The sequence below is a fragment of the Rhyacophila brunnea genome, unplaced genomic scaffold (assembly GCF_057557595.1).
Source record: "Rhyacophila brunnea isolate RB1 unplaced genomic scaffold, BYU_Rbru_1.0 scaffold_1, whole genome shotgun sequence".
Lineage (NCBI taxonomy): Eukaryota > Metazoa > Arthropoda > Insecta > Trichoptera > Rhyacophilidae > Rhyacophila > Rhyacophila brunnea.
In genome coordinates this window covers 64,680,746-64,705,458 of record NW_028232751.1, presented here as the reverse complement: position 1 = coordinate 64,705,458, position 24,713 = coordinate 64,680,746, and the positions used below count along the sequence as shown (strand labels likewise).

At 34.4% G+C, this 24,713-nt stretch overlaps 1 protein-coding gene across 3 annotated transcripts; it reads right to left on the bottom strand.

Annotated features, from left to right (window-relative positions):
* Positions 1–3,024: 3,024 nt before the first annotated feature.
* Positions 3,025–23,966, bottom strand: LOC147080106 (uncharacterized). Of its 3 annotated transcripts, XM_085960200.1 has the most exons (5): positions 23,756–23,966; positions 18,289–18,423; positions 9,165–9,312; positions 6,649–6,804; positions 3,087–4,301 (listed from the first exon to the last, which is right to left on the bottom strand). In XM_085960200.1, the coding sequence occupies exons 1-3, from the start codon at positions 23,909–23,911 to the stop codon at positions 9,250–9,252; spliced, it is 354 nt and encodes a 117-aa protein (XP_085816326.1). In that variant the 5' UTR covers positions 23,912–23,966; the 3' UTR covers positions 3,087–4,301; positions 6,649–6,804; positions 9,165–9,249. The 3 variants fall into 3 exon arrangements, with proteins under 3 accessions (XP_085816310.1, XP_085816318.1, XP_085816326.1); XM_085960184.1 differs by lacking the exon at positions 9,165–9,312 and having other exon boundaries at positions 3,025–4,301; positions 23,756–23,957; XM_085960192.1 differs by lacking the exons at positions 18,289–18,423; positions 23,756–23,966 and having other exon boundaries at positions 3,025–4,301; positions 9,165–9,366.
* Positions 23,967–24,713: the final 747 nt, after the last annotated feature.

Genomic DNA, 24,713 nt, shown 5'->3' with positions numbered 1-24,713 from the left:
ATCAGTCAGTTTTATTTTCATTGAACTAAGAAGACTACTAAATAAATGTTGCAGATTTATGTTGTGTTGTGTAGTTTTTCAAATTCAATTAAATCCTGCTCAACCTAGTCAGAAAAGATCAGTCAGAATGGGAGTTGTCATTTACTTACCTACACAACATGCTAAGTCGTTTGTAATCAATTCAAGGATTCTTCTCGCCTTTAAACTACCTGTAGTAAGTATTACGCCCACGATGTTTGAGTGATCACGCATTTGGCCTATAATGTGGTGGGTTCCGGATTTACAGTCATGGGCCTGGCAAATTCGCATGTCGTATGTACAATAGATTGTGCTTGAAGTGGCTAACATCAATTTCTTATTAAAAAACAAAAATAATTACCTATATTGAGGTTATATTGACAGAACGCATTAACTCATTCTTTGCTGTTTTACTGTTTTAAATGCCAAAATGTACATAATTTTACGCTCTACGGCCTGGTAAAACGCACAAAGGCATAGGATATAATGTTGAGAAAATAGAAACATTATTAAATAATATTGTTATATTTTTAATCTGATAGAAAGCATGATAATGACCTAATGCGTTCTGCATATACAAAATACAGGACTTGTAACATGTCGTGTATTGTGTTTGCCATAAAGGTTAGTCTTTATAATGTAGAAAAAATGTTTTTAAATCATAAAAAAATCTGTGGGAGAATGCTTTGAAAAAAAAATTAAAGTCCTTTTTGCGATTATCTCAGAACTTGTTTTAATGAGTTAATGCTTTCTGTCAGTATACCCTCGAATGTCAATACAATCTTTACTTTTGGGAGGGGGGCAAAGGATCGGACATTATTTAAAAAAAGCAGCACGCAGTATGTAACGTTTTGGCTTAATGTCGGCGGTCCTCAGTCAGGCGCATGTATTTCTACGCTTTGATGGACCCAAGAGGTTCCGTATTAATTAGTGGCTAACATCAATTTCTCAAAAATACAACCTCAAAGATAATATATTACCTACTTAGTTATTATCACTACCAGAGCCGAGTTGACTCGATGAAGTGAGTAAAAGAGTATTAAGTTGCGACATCCCTGTTTGTATATATTATGTTCTAAACATTATTTGTCATTTTAGTGTAAAAATATTCACGATAAACTCTAGAAACGTGTTGTTTTGGTAAGTTTGTACAGATATGTATCATTCTGTACCTGTTTCATATTTTTAAAGGCAGGCTGGCAAGTTAAGAGGAAACGGATGGATAGCGACACATAGTCTCATATTCTTGGTAATATCAAATCAATCAAAAGAACAATAATTATTTTAAATATTTTTAATTACCTAAATAATTATCACAAAATGAAATATTTATATAAACCTCAACCCATATACTTTAAAAAAGTGATATATTAGTATTTTGTAGTTGTGATCATTGTCGTCACAACTACAAAATAAAAGAGTTTGTAATTAGATTAGAATAAAGTAGAATTCAAAGCAAAAGAGAGCATGAGACATGAGCAAGGGCCATGAGTTACCTGATCTTTTTCAAGCCGGCCAATAATTACTTCTGCAACCTCGCAACTGACAACTGTAAAATTTAATTAGAAAACAAGGAGGGATTACACGGCTGAAGGCACGTGCAATCTATGGTTAAAGATGTACATAATAAAGTCCTGGGCGCCACACGATCTTGAGACCGTGAACGATTATAATCATTTAACAGTGTGGAATAAAGTGGGATGAATAAATAAAAGCGCAATTTATATACTTGACCGAAACTATATTATAGCAAAAGCAAGAAATTAGAAATACATTAAAAAGTTATTAAGCGGCTCGATATTGAAATTTGGAAATACTATAATAAATACAAGCAGCTAAGTTTGAAAAGAAACATTGGAAGAGTAGTGAATCAAATAATAGTTTTAAAATACCAAACTGGAACGATAAGACGCTTCGAGCACTGCGGCTGCAATCGTACTCCGTTAAGTGACGTCCATTATAAATGTTGGGTAAAACTCAAGCGGAGCACGACTATACTAGACGACAGTCAGAATCAAAAAGCCTAGTTGCTTCGTTCGCACCTTGCGACCTCCGTTGCGGCCGGAAATTCCATCAGCGACATCTGTTTTAATCGCGTACGCTCCATCGACGTGACCATAGATAATCGTCGGGGTTGCCAGCGGTATGAAAGTTAGTTATGTTCAAATGAACATAACAAGAGACAAAAGTACTTATAAATATATTAATTAACGTAAGTACTCCGTATTTATAACTGACGTGCTATGACTTGATTTTAATAAAAAAACTTACTTACAACATAATTTTAAATACTGTGGAATACATAATATTAGAATTCGTCGATTAAATGAGAATGAATTATACTCATCTCTTTTGTATGAGTTGTTGTATGGCAAAATGAGTGACTTCTCCGGACTGCAGTACTTCAATAATACACCAGTCGATATTACGCACAACGATGAATAACATTTTATATTACGAGCAATCATCGCATTTATAAAACGATTATACAGGAATGTTAGTGATTAATTATCCTTTCAATTAACCAGATCGAAAGTATTTCATAAGGAACCATCGAATTCTAATGCTTTTCGCTAATGCAATATTAACTAAATTTCTTCTTCTTCAGCTATATCCGCCTCTTGGTTAGATCATAGTAGTATAGAGCAGTAGAGCCTCCAAGAATCGCTAGCCAGTCTTCTTACATCATTTAAGGTCATACCAATATATAATTAATATTTCGCGGCCTTCCAGGGCGCCAGAATCTGTTTGATTTCAAAAACAAGCAGCCAGGTTGAGGTTCTCTTCTGGCATCCGCAGCACGTCGCCTCTTCAGTTTCAGCGCGATGAGAGGTTGCTTGATGCGTTTTCTTATCTCCTCATCACTCCTAAAGTCATACCACCGCACACCCAGTATCCGTTACATACGACTGTTTTAGAAGCTCAGTATACGGTTCCATCGTAAGGTGATATGATTCGTTACGGTAAAGCAGCAGCATCAGAATGCAAGCGTCGAATAGGCGGCATTTGCTTAACAACTACACATATTACATAAATATAAAGACGACATTGTTTATTTATTCTTTATTCAGCAAAGTCTTTTTACAATAAATTTAAAGGTGAACATTATCGGAATATGTGTCGCATTGACATATTTTTTATTCACCAGCTACAACATTCGTATGTTTCCTGCTATGTTTTTTGAGATTATTGAGTTGTGAGCATTTGAATGAGCATACCATGCATTGATATGGTTTTTCACCAGTATGTCTCATAGTATGCGCTTTGAGATTTCCAAGTTGCGAACTTTCAAACGAGCATAAATTGCATTTAAATGGTTTTTCGCCAGAATGTCTCATTTTATGCGTTTTGAGATTGTTTGAAAACGAGCATTTAAATGAGCAAATATCACATGCAAATGGTTTTTCACCTGTATGTTTGACGTTGTGTCGTTTTAGATCACGGAACCGCGAGCATTTAAAAGAACAAATGAGACATTGAAATGGCTTTTCGCCAGTGTGTGTCATTTTGTGTGATTTAAGGTCACTGAATTGCGTGCATTTTAATAAGCACACGTCGCATTGATACCGTTTTTCTCCGGTATGTGTCATTTTATGTCTTTTCAGATCACAGAGTCGCGAGCATTTAAATCCGCATTCTAGACATTCGTGTGGTTTTTCCCCAATGTGCGTCATTTGATGTCTTTTGAGATCACTAACTCGCGAGCATTTGAATGGACAAACCGCACATTGAAATGGTTTTTCGCCAGAGTGCGTTTTTTTGTGCATTTTTAGATTACCGAGCTGCAAAAATTTTAACGGGCATACGTCGCATTGATATGGTTTTACACCGGTATGGGTCATTTTGTGTGTTTTGAGATGATTATTCGACGAACAATTGTATAAACACACGTCGCATTGGTACAGTTTATCATCAACTTTTCCCACCGCGTTAGTATTCAAATTTTCAGACTTCATGCATGAAATATGGTGACTTTTTAATGTACTAGAAGATGCGAATACTGCATGACAATCATTACAAACGAAATTGCGTAGAAAATGTGTGACTCTTCTTAATCGAATTCGCACTACCTTCGGGAAGTATGTTGGTATTTGTATTTCTTTTTTGATATAATGTTCATCTATGGTAATATCTGGATGCTCTGTTATTCTCTGTTGAACACGTTTAGCTGCAGCCTCTATTCGTTTGATGAAGTCATCCCGGTTGTCAAATGTGTCCTTACTAGTGGTCACTAGTGGCTTCTCGAAGTTACCTCCTGTAGAACATCGTTGGGTGGGTGTAATCTACAAAGAGATCAGGAAGGGTTATTCAATTTATTTACCTATTTATTTATTTATTTAGAAAACGTGTATTATGAGTTTATGACCTGGGAGCTCAGAAATAATGGAAACTGTTTAGTATTTATTATAAAATGTCCTGTGACTTCAAATCAACAGTGTGATAAACAGAAATGACCCAATGTTAATAGTTTTTTTTTAAATCTAGCTATGAGAATCTATTATAAATAGCAGTAAAAACAAAATAAATATAATATAGTTAACGAATCTAGTAATTTTGACTTATCCCACTGTTGATTTCACGTAGCGAAATCAGTAAACAGTGAGAGAGATATGGATATCTTTCAGAGGAGAGTTTGAGTAGAATCTTTGGAGCTATTCAAGAAGTGACATTTAGAGGTCAAGGTATACTGAGGAATAACTAATGTGTCCATTTATTTTTTCCCCCAAACCAGTGGGTCTATTCTATACTTATCGAACACTAAATTGATAAATAGTATCAAACTTAGGGTAGGTTTGTATCAAAATATTAGCACTTATTGTAACAATTACACGAAGCCGGTTTTTATTGTTGCAATAAGTGCGATATTTTAACAGCAGCAAGATAGGTGCTGTTAAAATATAGCACTTATTGCAACAATAAAAACCGGCTTCGTGTAATTGTTACAATAAGTGCTAATATTTTGATACAAACCTACCCTAAGTTTGATAATATTTTTCACTTTATCACTTTAGCGGTCGATAAGCATAGAATAGACCCACTGGACACCTAAAAAAGTAGGTACGTACTTATCCATTTTAAGCGCCTGACACTTTCATACAATACAATTATTGACAAGATAGTAATGTTTTTTCAAGTCATATTAGGTTACCTATTATATTTATTTATTTGAAGATTATCAGTAGGTATGTTTGAGTAGGCGCATACAACGCTTGAGTTCCTACATATTTTTTTATAGTACATTTGTTATATTATTTATTAATGAAAAGTACACACAGGTACGAATACATGAAATTTTATCTGATGTTATATTTTTCCGAAAAACAAATTTAGTATATCATTCTGGTGTTGATTTCAAACATGAATGAAATTCTTGGCAGGATTTTTTCGAATTTACTTTTATAATAATTAATATTGCTTTAAGGACATCTACTTTTAACTGTGTTTTGTCACTCGTCTACAACTTATTCATAAGAGAGAAGACCCTTTCTACTGGTGCATTAGTGCCGGGCAGACATAAAATATATTCAATAATTATACGAAAATTTTTATGATCCCAATAATTGGCGCGAAAGTGTTAGAACAACTCCACTCAATGACTTTCGGTTGAAATATTCCCAGTGTTCCATTCAGACACTTTTTGCGGTGTAATTAGAAAAAAGTGAATACTCATCAAATATTTCTGTATTTTGGTGACAAGTTTCCTTCTTTTCGAAAACGGAGCATTTTGGCGTCCCAAAGCTGTGTTCGGGGACACCGGGACACGCCGCCTAAAAACGGGATTTTCCTGGTGAAAACAGGATGTCTAGTCACATTAGGAATAACACACTTGGTAGATATGAGAGAAAAAAGAGAAAAGATCACGTGGCATATGAAAATGCAAATATCACAACGGATCGCTTACGTGCATTGAATACCGGACGATATAATAGTAAGGCGGGCTATGTACGCAAGCCCCGAAGCAAGAGAAGGCCTGAACGGTGGAAATCGAGATAGCTGGACTGCGCCACAGGAGTTTTAAAACTTCTCGATCATAGCAACTGGATTGTGTTAGCACTGGATCGTCTGTAGTTTTTGAAGGAGACCAAGATCCGCCAAGGGTTTTAATGTCATAAATGATAGATAAAAGGGACTCAAAAAACCTACAGAAGGGTAAAACATATGCGTTTATGATAACGGTCGGAGCCACCATATACTGACCTTCGAGAACAGATGTTTGCGACGGATACTGGTGTGCGGTGGTAGAACTTTAGGAGTAACTAGGAGATAAGAGAACGCACTAAGCAGCCTCTTATCACGATGAGAGTAAAGAAGCGACGTTGGACCTGGCTCGGCCATATGCTGCGGATGCCGGAAGAGAACTCCAACCTGGCTTGCCCGTTCTTCAAACCAACCGGATTCCGAGGTCCAGGAAGGCCGCTAAATATTATACATCGAGTGTATACGGCGGAGCTACGGAATGCTGGTTTGACCTGGAACGACGCAAGAAGACTAGCGAGCGCCAGGGATTCTTGGAACCCCATTGTGGTGTCCATATACTCCAACTAAGGGGCGGATATGGCAGAAGAAGAAGAGGAGATAAAAGAAGAAGAATGTTATGGTATGATAAATAGTAAAAATAATGATGCATACCTGATTTAACAGTGGCGTCCATTGAGAGTAAGAACATCCAGCTGCAGGATAAACAAATTCAAATGGACGCTTTACGTCTTCACCGAAATCTACATTTGAATTTTCCGACTGGTAGGCAGGTTCAGCCTTTATATTGGTAACGTCTATCGTGCTAGGCTGAAAAAAACAATAGATTCTAGACGATCTAGTGACGCCAATCGCTCGTAACGGTTCGTCTTAGGTAAGCGCGTTCGGCGGCGCATTGAGCGGCCCGCGCAACTCAAACTTATAACCGTATAACCAAAAAAAGACTTTGTCTACGACCATGTTCACACACAGTTATACGTTTGAGTGGCGCGCGCAACTCAATGCTCCACCGACTTCGCCCACGTAAGACGCCCAGTAAGACTAATCCCTACTCTGGTGCATTCAATTTCACTCTTTCATTTCGTTACAATAAAGCATGAATATAATATGTGAATCTTTATTACTTGAATCCAAAGTATATATTCGATTAAACAATGACTTTTAGGCTGGCTGAGCTATTTTCAATGTATTGATATTAATTATTTTTTTTATTAAATGTTGACTATGGTAACATGTAAATTTGTATGTAAAACATTTCACCGTGCCACAGTTCGCCGTGAGTTTTCTTATCGGAAAGACATAACCGTATACTATACGGTCTCCAATTTTATTTGATTCAATGTGAACATTAATTTAATTTTCATAGCTGATTTTGGGAAAATTCATGAATTCAAGACACCTAACCTAACAAATAATCCAGTATATCGGCTATTTTCTGCTGCTGGCTCCCTGTGAAGTGTGAACCGACAAGAACCATGTTTTATTTAGATATGAACTTTATGTCAGTACTATACGACCCAAAGAGGTTGTACGGTCTTTAATATACGGCCATATTATATTTTCGATACCACATTACACGGTGAAATGTGATACGACGAACTGCATACGTACAAGTTTCCGGGCACGATTGAATTTCCCGACACATGGCTTTAAATTAATGATTCTTTATTATAGAAAAAGCGTTATTCTGAAAAATCTCAATCGAAACGATTTAATCAACAAAACACATCTGAACATAACGGCCAATCACTGAGAGATGATGAGAAAATTTTGAATTAGTTCCACAAAATATCACCAGATGACAAAATGTCTGGTACATTAGTAGGACATTTAGAAATATTCTTTTAATGAACCAGACAATATCAAAATTTCGTTTAATTCTTTAGATTCTTTAGAAGTTTATCAGCATTAGTATTTTTGGTGGCATTTTTGAGATATCTGAGTACTGAACTAGGTAGTGTAACATTTTATATAAAACTGCATATTTAACTGAAGGTTTTTTTGGAGTTGTCTGACTAATGAACTGGACGATCGAACCTTATCAACATATACACGGAACTATTTGCCACAATTTTTTTCCGCGGCCAAGAACGCGCAGGTAATCAGTTTTAATAATAACATACAATCTAAACGTAAAGTCTTTAAATGATATGAACTAATTCATAAATAAATAAAACCGTGTTCCATCCAGGGATCACAGAATTATTGGGAACTAAAATACCTAACGGGTGAGGAGTAACAGGCAACCGATCTCGAGTGTGGAAGAATATGGGATAAACTTAAACACGTGTCGATAGTAGACATTCTAAGCTTGTCCTTCGTTCCGACAACTGCTCTCGGTCTATGCACTGACGTTTATTCAGTATTGTTGTATTTGAAGGTTGCAACACACACTATTGCACGTACATAAAGTGTTTCATTTTCGGAGAACACTCACACATTCAAAACCCCGCTTCAAAATGTGGTGTATTGGAGTATAGCCTATCGAAATTCTATTTAATAATCTCTTTTGTGGTTTCATCCCTAACAATGACAAAGTAGCCGTGAAGTATTGACAGTTACTATGTCACAAAAACTTTGTTACTTCCATCAACATCTATTATCCGTGTATTAAAGTATATCAAATATTCAATTACCCCGAATACGTTATTTTAACCCTTAAATTCACGATGGTAACCCCTTAATTTCGCTATATATTATATTTATAATCGATTAAGTATATTAAATATTTAATATACTTAATTATAATAATTACACTAAATTATTTAATTACTAAAATATTTTAGTGGCATCTGTAAATAAAAAATACTATCTATTTTGTCACTGCACTCTTTCTCCACTGCAGAGAACTGCTTTTTTATAATTCAATTTGAAACGAGAAAGCGCGAACCAATATTTCAAGCAATCTGGGATCTTATTTTGACAGCTGAAAAGTGGACCACTCGTTGCCTGTGCAAAAATTTATGCCCAGGCTTTATTAATCTAAAGATGGCTGTGGCTGAACTGTCAACTGACTGAACGGATACTAACTAGACCGAGCCATTTTAATACTGAACGGACCAAAAACGGAAACCTCGACTAAACGGACAACAGAACTAACGTCTTAACGGACCTTTTTATATTATCTTTATGCGTACCTTTGATACAATTTGTCTTAAAAAAAAACTAACCTCAATTATACGGCTGGCGTCATCTGCGCATTCGTGCTTTGTGTAGATATCGCTATCCGTTGCGTCTGCATTCTCTATGGGTACATCAAACCAATGCTGCTGCTCTGCATCTGATTGTAATTCGTCTGGTTCGCGTTTTACGTCCATTCTGCGTAGGTATTTATCACATTGAGGCTGGTACTTTCTTATTATCTGACATATCTGTCATCGTAGCATAGTGTTATCTTTGCATGGGACAGTGTTGCCATCTTTTTATTTTATTTGTATTTCGGCAAAAATAATTTAAAAATACTTCTTGTCGTAATGTTGAAAATTTAAAGGTATTTGCTTCTCACCTTGATTTATTTTGATACCTATTCGTCACTGTTCTGGCAGAAAACACTAATTTGAAAAAATGACATATTGTGTTAGTACCAAAATGTTCCTTATTTCAAACTTTACCGTTTGGAAACCTTCTTAATAAGTAAAGTCTTTATTTTAATGTCACCCTTTATACGATTACTTAATAAACTTACATGATAGACCATTATTTCAAACATTTTAATAACTTCAAAGTCAAATTACTCAAAACTAGTATTCTCCAGTTAGTGTGTTCTGCCAGAACAGAGACGAATGTTTTCACCAAAAAAATAACGGGAAATTAGAGCAACTTCGAGACCTCTTTTTATTTAGGTACTTACTTACCTTTTCCAACCAAAAACGATTACCTACCGACGAATTAAAGACATTAAAGAATTTCATTTTAAACAAAGTCGAGGTCTTTTTTTACGTTTTTCGAGCAATTTTTTTCCAGGTTCTCCAAATTTTCTTAAATAATTGCGAAATCATCGTACTTTGCTTGCACAGATGTAGTACCTATAGAATTATCGAAATTTTAGTAATTTTTGCGTATTTTTTCCGATATTCAAAATAATTCTTATAGAATTTTGGGCGTTCTAAACAATCTAAACGATAAGAACCCACCTCAATTTAACACCTCCACGCACAAGTCAAGCATGCATTATTTACATATACCTACAATAATATTGCAAAATATGAAATAAACCAAAAAAACACACGCCGTAGTTTTTTATAGCTGTTATAAGGTAATTATAGCTATGCAAGCTTTCGAATACGAAATACGACTCTACCGTAATAAAGTATTCATCATGCTGCACGCGTCAAATTTCGCTATGCAAACCTCGCCATTTCATAGTAAAATAATAATTATTGTAATCTTATAGCGGCGCGACATCAAAAAGAGACCCATCGAAAGCGCTGCCTATTGACTGGACGCCACAAGCACTATGTAGACAGATTGAGATTGAACGTTATTTTGACTATTTAATTGATATCTCTCACAGTCTTACAGCCAGTCAGCTTAGTCTGATTACCCCCTACCAGTGGCGCACCCAGGGGGGGGGGCAAAAGGCCCTGGCAAAAATGAAAATTATCAGAATGATTTTAAACATTGAAATTAAAAGCCAATAAACTATACCCTTGGGCTTAGACAAAAAACACGGCAAAAAAATGATTTGTAATAATTCTCCAATACCCTTTTTAGAAAAATTTCTTAGATTTTAATATCTAACACAAAAATTTCAAAACACTAATATCAGGTTTGTTTAGAAACACAATCCCTAATGGAACTGTCAAAAAAATCTCGGTGTCCACCCGAATTCCGGAGTGGTGTAGGTCATGGCTGGGGAGGGCTGACAGAGCTCTAGCCTGGGGGCCCGGGCTACGGGGGGCTCGGCGTGTCGGGTTGACCAGATAAGTGAGATAAACACACACACACATCATAAATAAGCTTTAATAGTTTAAAAAAAAAGTCGCCTGAGGCGCTATTGGGTGTGACCCGTTATGTTTTGTTTTATAGATTTTAAGGTTTATTGGTTGCGAGCATCTTTATGTCCATATATTGCATTTATAAGGTTTTTGAACACTATTTTTTGTCATCTTATGTATTTTTAAACTAGCGAGCATCTATATGTACACTGATCACATTTAGGTGCTTCGTCACAATGTGTTATTTCATGTTTTTTACGAGTACTTCTGGCACCATTCATTCTGCTTTGCGAGAAGCGGATTGTCGAGAAGGCCTGAAAGTCTTGGTAGCTCAAAGGATGACAAAATTTAAAAGTAGTCAAGATCCTCAGCCATGAGTAGACAACCAAGAAGAGAGAAGACAACTAATTTGCGAGCATCTATATGAACATTCATCGCATTTATAAGGTTTTTCATCAGTATTGCCATTCCATATGTTTTTAGCTTACTAGGTATTGATACCGCCTAAACCATGGCATCCTCAGAAGATCCAAGGCCATGAGGCCTGAATCATCATTGGGCTGATTCATGCAAACATGAACAGATCGACTGCGAGGCAAATTTCTTGCCCGTAAGCTTAGATGTATGGAAATTTATAGTCACCCTTTTGCAAGTTCTACAAAATTTGATAGAATCAGTCTAGCCCTTAATATAAATAAAATCCTGCATTTTTTATACCTACATTAATTCTATAAGCAAGCCAAGTAAAACCTAGCGTCATTATAAATTCTATACTTAGTCAATTTTAAAAATACTTAGAAGCAAGCTGTAATTTTAAAGCCAATCAATAGCAAACGATTTTGTAGTTACCTATATAACTTAAAACAATTGTCAGCACAATATTTTAGATGCCAAAAATAGTAATTATTAATACCTATCATTTTTTAATATTATTACCTACATTAGCCTTCATCCAATTTTGGTTTTTCCAAGTTTAGGTATTAAATTCGTACACTTACCTATATAAATATTGGAAGCAAAGTTCCCAGCCAAACAATGTACTTAATACCTAGAATATCTGATTTGAGATTATTTTGAAAAAATATGTATTTGTGTACCTAGTTCAAATATTTCAAAATATGTACCTACCTAGCAAAAAAATACAGCCCCTTTCAAAGCAGGTAGGTACCTAAAAAGGTCTGGTTGACTATTTCTGTGGTGAGCAGAAATTCTCAGAAATAGGAGACCAAAGGTACCTACCTACAAGCCAGGTACATATACCAGAGAGTGTTTTTGTCATTTTTCAGTAACAGAATTTGTAGGTTTTATTTTATTTCTTGCCTAGAGTTGACCTGCTCTCCAAAAAGGTTTCGAGGAGCGTGACTTCGGCTGTGGCGCCGCGCTCGCCGACGTCACCGCCATTTTAAATTTAATTTTTTTTTTTTTTTTAAATATTTTTATTGAATATTTTCTACGCTGTACTTCTTTTACTGTAACTGTATTCCGAACAATAAAACGCCGTTTTCGCCAATAATTCCGCGTTGTCAATCAAAATAAGCATGTCCCCGAAAGAAGAAGCCAGCAGATGATATCACCGTGACATGACATTACATGATCATCAGGGGGGGGGGGGGTCCAGCGCATCATCCTACAACCCCCCCCCCTTTCGGAGGTGACAGTATTTTTAAATTACATATTTGATTATATTGGAAATCACATTCATCACACGCAAACGGCTGTCCTCCTGGATGTATAAGTTCATAAGTTCTTTCATTGAATAAGTTTAGGTATGTTATTTGAATATGTTTCTGATAATTCTTCCATATACCTTCTGTTGAAAATAATGTAATTTCTATGCCATTTTACCATAATATTTACAAAATTATTTCGGAAGTCCTATATTTTAGCTCAACTATTGAAAAATAATAAAACTGTTAGGTAATAGTATTACAAAGATTTTACCACTGCGTTTTATTGGTTAGATTTTTATCTAGATTAAAACTGTAAACATCTTTCCAGTCTTTTGATGTTGGAAAATTGAAAGATCAAGAGTTACGTATTTTTAACATAATGAATAGCTGCTAAAGAAACTATGTTTTAAAAATCGGATGATCTTGATATTTTTATATGGCAAACGTATATAAGTATAGACATCTTATTCGTGGTAAACTCAAAATACCTAAACTATCGACTTACCAACTTTTGGCAGCATCGTATCGAATACGTTGTTTAAGAACTCAAAAACTTACACATTCAGGAGAAAAACCAGTTGCGTGTGATGATTGTGATTTGAAATGTAATCAAATATGTCATTTAAAAAACCTAGTAGTCTTAAAACATGTGGAATGGTAATACTGGTATACACACTAACAAATGCGATTTGTGTTCATATAGATGCTCGCGAATTAAAGTTTTAAAAGACATACAATGACACATTCTAATGAAAAATCTAATAAATGCAATGTATGTTCATATAGATTCTCGCGAACAATATGCGTACTTGCCAGACCGAGGATTAGAACTAGGATCCCTTGACGCAATATGCCAACGCTTAGGCCGCGCGGCCATTTTTGGTGGATGGTGAAAAACCTTATAAATGCAATGTATGTTCATATAGATACTTGCAACTTTGACATCTTAAAAACAAACAAATGACAAATTCCGGTTAAAAACCTTTAAAATGCGATGTATATTCATATAAATGCGTGCGACTTTGTTGTCTTAAAAGACATGAAATGAATATATTATTATATAGAAAATACTCGTGAAAAATCTTATAAATGCAATGTATGTTCATTTGGATGCTCGCAACGGAGTAATCTTCAAACACATGTAAAGACACAAAATGGTGAATAACCTTTTAAATAAATTGACTACTTATACGGAGGCTCGGCACAACGTTATCTTAATGCTCATAAAACGAAACAGGAGAAAAACCATTTGCGTGTGATGAATTTTATTTTGAATGTACCTAAACAAAATATATGTCATTTAAAAACTCATAATCGTGATGAGTTTAAATATAAATGTAAATAGATATGTAAGTAAGTACGTTGCTTAAGAACTAATAAACGCACATATTCAGAAAAAAACCATTTGCGTGAAACAATTGTCGAAGCCGTCAGAGGCAATAACTTTTTAAAGTACCTACAAAACTTCATTTGATATCGATTCTGAAGAGCATAATAAATGAAGTTTTTGTCTAACACTTCTCTCCTAACAAAATACCTACCAGAACTACAAGCATACGTTGCACCATCTGGAAAAACAGAGAAAAGGAAAAAAATCATAATACCTATGCAAATATTATTAGGAAGGGTAAAGTGCCTGCATGGTACCTCCAATATATAAAATAAATATAAATGTCATTCCAATATTATCTTTTGAAGAAAATATCGTTGCATAAAAATTTATTTCATTTTTCAAAAATATGCATTATTATGCTTATTGTATTCTAATAACTTATTTATTTTTATTACGGATCATATTGTTAAAAAACAGTAGGTAAGAATAATTATTATTTACTGCTTATTCCCGTATGCAAGTGACATTGATCTATTCAAAATCATAAATAAAAAGATAAATGTTAAGAATGTTGAATGTTTTTGTAATATTGACACTTTTGTGTAATCAAAATATCAATTTTAAGGTAGTCTATTATAAACCGACATATTTAGTGAGCATTACACCGTTTTGGCTATTTTGTTTTTGGATGTTCCAAACGGATGCGGTTGTTTTTGTTCGGGATATTTTGACGGGGTACTTAGTAAAAATGGAAAAATGCGAATTTTTCGAGTATTTCAAATGGACAAACAATAAAAACTTTATGAAAAATCATGTAATTAAATTACTCAAAGGTGTACATATAAAAAATGTGGAAAAAAAATGTTTTGTGTTAAAACATGACAGCCACTCAAAATCAAATTACTAGCTTAATATAAAAGACGAAAATTTAAAAAATCGTGTTAAAAGATAACATAAATTAACATAATCGGATGCACTTAAAAAAAAAATTTTAGGCAAATTTAATAGTTCAAGTATCAAGACACTAAATTTTAAAAAATAATATCTCTCACGATATAATCGAGAAAACGAAAATAGCACTTGCACAAAAGTAAGCCAATAATAGACAAATTGATGACATAATAAAAAGTTCAAAAAGTTTGTTGGGTGGTTCTACTTAACGTTTATCAAATATTTAATATCGAATAACTCACGTACTATATGAGAAAAATAATAACAAAGTATGCAGAATCGCACACTAGCTATGCGTCAAGAGATTTCACAAAAATATTTTTTTTTAAACCCACGCAGACAGGTTTTGCATACATACTTAAAAATTAAATAGCGCACTGAATAGAAGTGAAAAAACAAAACAAATTCGTGCACTAACGTTCACTATCAACGCACAAGTGTTTACAATTTAAATTTAAGAAAAACCCAAGTTTAGTGACACAAGTATTCAGCATTTAGCTGGGTCACCCAAATTGAAATGCGAATAACCCCCTTAATGTTCGTGCACAAACGAAAACGTGCACTAATGATACACAAACGAATGCACTCAAAAAAAAATTTCAACATTGGATGACCCAACGTTTAGCTGGAACACCCAATTTGAAATTGGAATTTTTCGGTTATTATAGGTCACAAACGAAAAAAAATCGTGCACAAACCAGGTAAATGGACCTACGTTTCGGCATAAAATACCTATAATAAATATTCATGAAGCGTGTTATCTCTCATATTAAATATACCAAACTAACCTCGTATTTTTTTTTAATCTTAATTTTCTCGGTTATGCGTTTAACCTAAAGGTAGACTACAACTTAATATATTATAATTACTATCTTATTAGTTACTTGTCTTGAAGGCCGACGAAAAAAGTTTGGAATATGTAAATAAGTGTCTTAAGAGGTAGCTTTATTTTTAAAAAAAAGCCAAAATATAACCAACGCTCGAAAGAAATAGGAACTTTCATATTTTATTACATAGGTATTGTCGCCAACGTAATAATTGTATTGTTAATTATTAAGTTTATTAAAATATTTCACTGTTCTCTGTGACCGTACTTATTGTCTACGTTTATATTAGCGGTTTTGCCATGGTTGTCTATGCTCAAAAAGTGGCGTTTAGATACTTTCAAGTGTTGAAAGAAAAAATTTGACATTTCTCTGCGGTAAGCTCTCGGTAAATTGAGCCGCTTGTTGATATAACAGCAGGTCGTTTGACTACTATAAAAATGTATAACAACCAAGGAGAATACAGCTGATTTTAATCATAGAATAAAAGTCAGTTACACTCAGTCTCATATTAACCATCAATACGAATATTTAAAATATACACAATAAATGATTAGCTGATGTCTTTTCAATCTACTATAGAGGCTGCATTTTCATTGCAATATGATGCACTTTAAAAGCTACTCGCTATGGCTTATTCTAAGTTTATTCAGGGTAAATTCTAATCGTTATAAGTTTTGTACTATTCCTTAGGGTCTGAAGATGTCGAAAGGCGAAACCCGGGACACAAAAAACGACTCAAATGGAATAGTAAAACTTAAATTCATTAGAATTTAAATGCAAATTCCATCATGTACCATCAGTCGATAATTTTAATATTATTCAAGTTACTTTATATTCTACCATGATGGGGTTTCTCAAACTTGTGTTAAATCAATCAAATTAAAAGTTAAAACATAAAACAAATCGCTTTACTCCGCTATCAATGAATAGAATAAGCCTTTAATGAAGTATTCAGATTTTTTTTAAATATTTTTGTATACCATTTTATGAGATTGAAATCTACTGTATGAACCTTTTTATGATTCTGAAGTTCTTCATACTATTCATTTAAAATCAAATCGCTAAAACCTATTTTATATAATATTACTTGACTTGATGTCAATTATATAGTCGCGGTTAAAAGGTTTTTCATCATTATGGACCATTTTATGTAAACTTTGAGTTAAAGCAACTGTATATGTACTCACATTAACGGTTTTGAAAGGTTTTTCGCCACAGTGAACTATTTTATGATTCTTTAAGCTAGTAGAACTATGACATCTGTAATAATCGCATTTGAAGAACTTTTCGCCACTATGAACCATTTTATGATTCTTTACCCTAAAAGAATGATTACATATTTTTCAATTAATTAAATTTAAAAGGCTTTTCGCCATTACGAATTAATTTATGATTTTTTTAAGCTAGAAGAATGAATACACCTGCAATCTTTAAAGTCACATTTGAACGGCTTTTCGCCACTATGAATCATTTTATGTGTATTTAAGTTACCTAATTTGGCACTTTTGTCTTCTCATAAATCGCATTTAAAGGGCTTTTCGACAATATAAACCATTTTATGTGTCTTTAAGTTACCGGATTTGGCACATTTATAACCAAAGAATCACATTTGAAAGGCCTTTCACCACGATGAACTATTCTATGTGTTTTGTAAATTATTAAATGTGGCAGATTTGTACTCACATGAATTGCATTTGAAAAGTTTTTCGGCAGTATGAACCGTTTTATGTATCTTTAATCTGCCAGACTGATTACATCTGTAATCACAAGAATCGCATCTAAAACGCTTTTTATGATTATGAACCAACTTATGTTTCGTTAAGTTGCTGGAATAGGCACATTTATACTCACAAGAATCGCATTCGAAAGGCTTTTCACCACTATGAGCTATTTTATGCATTTTTAAGTGACTGAATGTGGCATATCTGTACTCACATGAATCACATTTGAAAGGATTTTCGCTAGTATGAACTATTTTATGTTTTTTAAGGCTAGCGGACTGATTACATATGTAATTACATGAATCGCACTTGAAAGACTTTTCGCCACTGTGAACTAATTTATGTCTCTTTAAGTTATCGTATTTGGCACATTCGTACTCACATGAATCGCATTTGAAAAGTTTTTCGCCAGAGTGAACCATTTTATGCTAAGTTGCCGAATGTAGTACATTTGTACTCACATGAATTACATTTGAAAGGTTTTTCGCCAGAATGAACCATTTTATGTATCTTTAAGTTACTGGATTTGGCAGTTTTGTATTCACAAGAATCGCAATTGAAAGGCTTTCCATCAATATTTACTATTTTATGAGTCTTTAAGAGTTCTACACGACATACTTTAGTTTTTTTAAAGCTGCTATAATTGAAAACGGATTTCTTGATTTTACATTTATATTTATCGATAACATACACCACAATCTTGTGGTTTATTAGAATTTTTTCAGATGCGAAAAGTGCATAGCACACGCCGCATACGAAATTCTTTTTTTTATTTGTTGGAAGGGAAATTTCTGTTTTAATATCATGTTCGTGGATCTCGATTTCAACATACGGCAGAAAAGATTGAATCTTAACCATGTCAGGTTGTGTATGCTGAATTTGTTGCAATCCTATTTTCTCGGCGGTTTCTTGGGATATTTCTACAGATGATCCATTATGTTGAATGCCATTTGAATCGGTTTCCCTTTCCTGTTTCATGATGAGTGGCTTCTGAAAATCAAAATAAACATGAGTCAAAACTGCTGACAATGAAAAACATTCGAAACAATAGCAAAACCAATAATCATTCTCAGTTGTATGAAAAAATTTTAAATCACAGGTGAATTATTTTAACAAAAATCTTAAATAAACACACGTGTTACTGATTTCAGTATTTACCTAGCAAGGTGAATTTCAGTGAACACAGCATTCCACAGGAGGTAAAAAAGATAGGCGATAATTCGATTGGTACTTAATAATAAAATACTAACTATCAAACTGTATTCTGAGTAAAGCTTCGATGGCATCGACTTTACAAGCTGCTTGTTAGCGAATTTACAATCTGGTTGTAAACTTGCTCAGTGTCATCATCGAACAAGCTAACAAGCATATTGTAAACAATCTACCGAGAAAACTTGAAAGCCATTCAACTTTACACGCTGTATTGTGTAGAAAGCGTGTACGATGGCGTGTGCGCCTACTGCGTCTGCGCAGTAAGCAATAGAAGCCACCTAAACAGTAGTACCTGTCAAAATAGTACCGAAAATGACGGTTTCAACTCGCCAGCTTCTTGGCTTCTGAGCGAATCGAAGTTTTGTGTGTCATATTCATAATCGCACTAGCTGACTTGCCCGCTTTGAAGTAGCTCAATGGCATTGATGCATAAGAACAACCGGTAGCGAATCTTCATCTTTTCAAGAGAAAACTAAAGATACGTGGAAAAATATACTAAAAAAATCTCTTTTTTTTTAAATATGTCAAAATACTTTGTGTTTTCTCAAGCTTCGTGTTTCTTTTGTCTAATATTTAATATGACTTCCACGATAGACATTAGGACTTTTACCACAATTTCTAATTGTCGATGGAAAATTCAATATTATTATATCCCTGTTAAATTCCTGCCTATTCTAAAGATATTTCAAGAATTGTTGCAAAAGAAACTGTGTATTATATACCTAGGTACCTAAGCCGAAAATACTACATTAATTTTATTTTGAATATTGGATGAAATTAATTTGAATCCAAATAATTTGAATTCGACATTAAAAGTATAAAATTTTTGATAATTTTTATAATTTAAATAGTAATTTCATAATAAAAGAAAATTTTACGAGCTGAAAAAAAGTGGTTCGAAAGACGTAAAAAATACTCTTGACCTAAAATTAATGTCTGTAATTTCTTGAATCTTCCGGTAGGTATTTTTGGTCGATAGTCCTAAATAAAATAAGGCTTTGGAATAAAATTTCTCAAATGATTCTTTATTTTTTTGTTTGTGCGAATAAAATGCATACTTTTTTCCCCGAAATACTATAGATAGGTATTTTTTTATTTCTTGAACTGCGTATTTTTATAATTTGGTGACAATAAGGTGGCAACATTGATTTGTGCGCAAACTATGCACATTTTTTTTCGTTTGATTAGGAATACATATTGTATTACACATATTATTCGTTATTTTTTTTTTAATGATTTGGCCCTGCCTAAACCAAACTATAAAAGATACAAAAATATTACTCTTTCTATAAAATATTCTTTCTTTCGACCTTGTCCGATCCTAATAGGATCATATGGGCCTCCACAGAGTAGAGGTTTGTATTGACAGATTTTTGTTTTTTACGAGAAATGGATGTCAGCCACTTGCTCAACGTATTAGGTCCATTCCTTGACATACACAAATTAAAAAAACAATATGTGTACTTTCCAGACCCAAGATTCGAGCCTGGGGCCCACGGCGTTATAGTCCAATGCTTAAAACGCGCGTCCAACGCGGGCGTATTAAATATACAAATTTATGTATAATTTAATTGCATAATAGTCTTATTTTAATCGAAACAAATATAGTATGTATGACTACAGATGTTAATTATCATACTCACACAATATAAATTATACTAAGATAATCTCTGTTCAAAAATAAATCAAATACTTAAATATATCTTGCTTATCAGAAAACATTATTACAGATGTACCTACTGAAGCTGCATGAAGTCAGTTATTTGGAATTTATTACATGATGTTGAATCAGAAGGCAATTAATGGTCATACTACTGACTAAATTCATGATTAAATCATCTAAAATAAGATTTACTAGATAGGTAGTGAAAATCACTAAATGCAATGTGTGTTGGCAGACAAGTATAGTATTAGAAACCAACTTTATAGATGTGCGAGTGTATTATTCTGGCGCTAGCAATAATTGTATTTATCAATTTCGCTTATTTAACTGATTTCTCTTTATACAATATAATACCTACATGATTATAAAGTTTTGAATATTATCACAAAGCAATTACGTAGGTACCTACCTACGATTATTAACTATATTCAGATTAACATGATAGTATTTATAAATGTACCTACCTACAATGAAATATTATAAAGAGACATAATAACAATGTATATTATTGTAGGTATTATACACAACTATTGACATTAATGGCGGTTTGATAATAGAAATAACGACTTATTTCAATAATAAATGCACATAAAACATTCAGCTCAAAAAACTTATGATCATTATTAATGTTGAAATTGTTCACTACGAGAATCGTTGCCAGAATTAACAAGTTTTAAATAGTCTTCAGTCGTAATATATAGTACGCTAAAGGTCTCAAATGGAAATGGGCTGGACACATAGATTGAAGAATAGACAATCGCTGGACAAATGTAATCATTCAGTGATACCCAAGAGGTACAAAACGTCTGGTACAAGGTAGACCTAGAGGCCGATGGATCGATGAAATGATACAGCTTCGCGGACGTACGTGGCAACGCAAGGAACAGGACCGATAGCAGTGGAATCAGCTTGGGGAGGCCTTCATTTTTTTCATTTCATTTCAGAGGCTTTTCATCAGTGGATAGATACAGGCTGATGATGATGAAATAGTCTATATATGCATCCCAGTCCATGTATTCTATAAAAAGGGTGCTATCGGCGGCTTTCGAGGGTAGTTTATCATATTTATGTATTGAGGCGGCTAATTGTAACAATAAGTTAATTATTAAAGTATACATTAATTACTTACATATTTTTTTGTATCAATTGAAAGAGGCCAAAAAATTTTATTTTTAGCAAAATAATTTACTAACTGTCATCATCATCATCATCAGCCTGAATCTATCCACTGCTGGATGAAGGCCTCTTCAAGTTGCTTCCACTTCTCTCGGTCCTGTGCATTGCGTTGCCACGTACTTCCGCAGAACTTTATCATTTCATCGATCCAGCGGCCTCTAGGTCTACCTTGTGGACGTTTTGTACTTCTTGGATACCACTGGATGACTAGATTTGTCCAACGATTGTCTCTTCTTCGAGCTATGTGTCCAGCCCATCTTTATTTAAGGCTTTTAATAAACTCTATTACATCGCAAACCCTTGTCTGCTTCCTTATCCACTCATTCCTCTTTTTGTCCTTTCGCGTTATGCCCAGCATGCACCTCTCCATACCACGTTGTGCTACTCTAAGTTTCTGGATCTCTCTTTTACTTAAGGTCCATGTTTCACACGCATATGTCATCACGGGAAGCACACACTGGTTGAACACTTTGCGCTTTAGGCACAGTGGAAGGTCACTTTTGAAGACATTATTCAGGCGGCCAAAAGCACTCCAGCCTAGCTTTACTCTGCTAACAATTTCATCAAATATACATCCATCTATAGATACTTGTTGTCCCAGATAGATGTAGCTTTTCACCTGTTCGAGCTGAGTGCCATTGATGAGGATCTCTTTTTGGCCTGCAAAGCAGTTGAACATGACTTTCGTCTTTGTTACATTTATTTTCAAACCTACTTTGTTGCTTACTTCAGCGAGTTCCTGCATTCTGCTTTGGAGGTCTTCTGAGTCTGGCGAGAAAATTACTATGTCATCGGCAAAGCGCAGATGACTCAGGTATTCTCCATTTATGGGGATCCCTTTGTCATTCCAGTCAAGTTGCCTGAATAAGTCTTCAAGGGTAGCTGTAAATAGTTTAGGTGAGATTGTATCACCTTGTCGGACTCCTTTGCTGATAGGAAATCTGCGCGATGGTTTATGGAGATTTACAGATGCTGTTGCGCTACTGTATATATTATTGAAAATATTTATATATCGTCCAGGGATTCCTTGTTTTCTGAGTGCGTCGAGTATTGTGGGCAAAGGCTGACTATGGCCTCAATGATGTATACTGATGCCAATAGGTATACTTCTAAAAAATGTTGAGACGCCACAGTCCAAGAAAGTCAGCAAATCCTATCTCTAGCCTCCGCGTGGCGTCCCCCGGGCAATGCAGATAATGTGCTGTATAACGCAACATAATATCTGTAGCTAATAGAGAAGGGTGCAAGGCGAAACTCTGGCGCCTTAAAACGAGAGACCTTTGGCTACGGGAAGGATCACCCAGACAGAAAAACCACAAACCATAGATAGAACCAGTTCTCAGTTTAAGACGCAATTTACCAAAAAGTGTCGCTTACGTTGTTCTGCCGATTAAGGGTCGATATGTTACTATATACAAGTTAGCGTACGTTTCCTTAACAGAGTAAATAATAATTACCTACCTATGCAATGTTTATTATTTTAATACTTACAAAAATTTGAGTAGGAATATGCTATGATATGATAAGAAAGTTAAATACAATCACGAAATGTGTTTGACAGTACCTACGTTGTAAGCTATATTCATTTAAAATCGCAATATCTTTTAGTAAAGATACACCTATCTAGCAGCATGTGTACCGTTTAATAGCGCCTCTACAAGTGCATGAATTTATTTGCAGCAATCATGAATATTTTAAACTACCTATCATGACAATAATTGTATTCACGTAAAAGTGCTGACTCTCTAATCTGATTCATCAAGAACAAGCGAGACGCGATGTTGTCATTTTATGGCACTATTTGACAGGTCGTAAAAATCGGTTAACCTCAAAATTAGTCTCCGCGGAGCAGTTTGGTTTTTTTGCCGGCAGTCTTGCTACTATCGGTCTACCGCGCAGCGCAGATCGAAAAAATAGCACCTGTCGCATGAAAATTCAGAATATTTGATTCATGCATGCAATTTTGTAACGTGCATGACAATAAGTGTTTACACGTGAATTTTCTTGTTTCGACCGCGATAATACGTACTGTCAGCAGTAAATCCATGCATGTGTAAACGGGGTATAAGCCTAACATGTACTTACAAAATAATGGTGAACATTTATTAAGTAGGTATCTACTGATATAAAATAATAATTATTGATGTCGAAGTTGATTAAACAAAGTTTGGAAACCTTTTTAAATGGTTTGTAAAAAATATAGAAGCATACTATAACATGCCGGACTGGTCTTTTGCAGTAGTATTTGACAGATTCTTATAAGAAACTAACCTCAAACTTGTAGACTGAATCATCCGCATTTTCTTGCTTTATGGTGGAGGCGTCCGGGACGTTAGGATTCGGAATTATTGGTACTTTAAACCAAGGCTGCACCAGGATCAGGACCATCAGGATCGTTCTTAATAATAGTATCCATATAGTATCCATGCTTCAATATTTGGGCTTTGGTGCGCGCAGCGTCGCCATATCAATGGCCGTCACTAAAACTGTATTAGTCTATGGCCGTCACGTACCAGTGTTGCCATATTTTGAAAATGGAATTATAGTACAGAGCCTCCAAAATTATAGTATTTGGGGATAAAATATAGAACGCGTTGTCATCTGTTGAAAATGTATAGGTTTTTTGTTTCTCAGAAAAAAAATAACGTAGAATTTATTAGAATGTGTAAATATTTCACCGCGGGCCGCAGGTTCCCTATTTTTCATGGTCAGCTCATTTTTTTAGGCGAAGAGAAGGCGCGTGCCGCAGATTTCCAAATTTCCGAAGACGAGTCGATTGCGAAATTAGAGTACTTTTATATTAAATTATAGTACGATATTCAAAATTATGGTATTTTGGGCATACTATACCTATTTTATATCGTATATAGTACGCGGACCAAAATTATAGTACAAATACTATAATTATAGTACGGTTGGCAACACTTTCAAGTACTCACGTCAAAAATATCGTCAGTGTTGACATTAAAGGAGAAAAAAACCCAGTTTAATTTATTTGTTATTATTACTCAAATATTAATCACATTCACGATAACCACAAGAGCACTGTTCAATTTAATTCAGTTTTACCCACAGTAGATTTGACACGGAGGATTATTAAAACTACATTATTCTGGTTTTTGAGAATTGGAGAATATTTTTATAAGTACCTAAATAAAATGACATATGATTATGAAAGGAGTTTTACCTCCCAATAAAACTCTTATTATTAATGCTGACTTTGAAGTTC

Bases quoted from the DNA above. Each gene is read 5' to 3' on its own strand.
- LOC147080106 (XM_085960184.1), bottom strand. From the start codon at position 23,911: ATGGATACTATATGGATACTATTATTAAGAACGATCCTGATGGTCCTG. The intron at 18,424-23,755 runs GTTAGTTTCTTA...TTTGATTTTCAG, and splicing joins ATTCAGTCTACAAGTTTGAG to AAGCCACTCATCATGAAACA. The intron at 4,302-6,648 runs GTATGCATCATT...ATCTCTTTGTAG, and splicing joins GGACGCCACTGTTAAATCAG to ATTACACCCACCCAACGATG.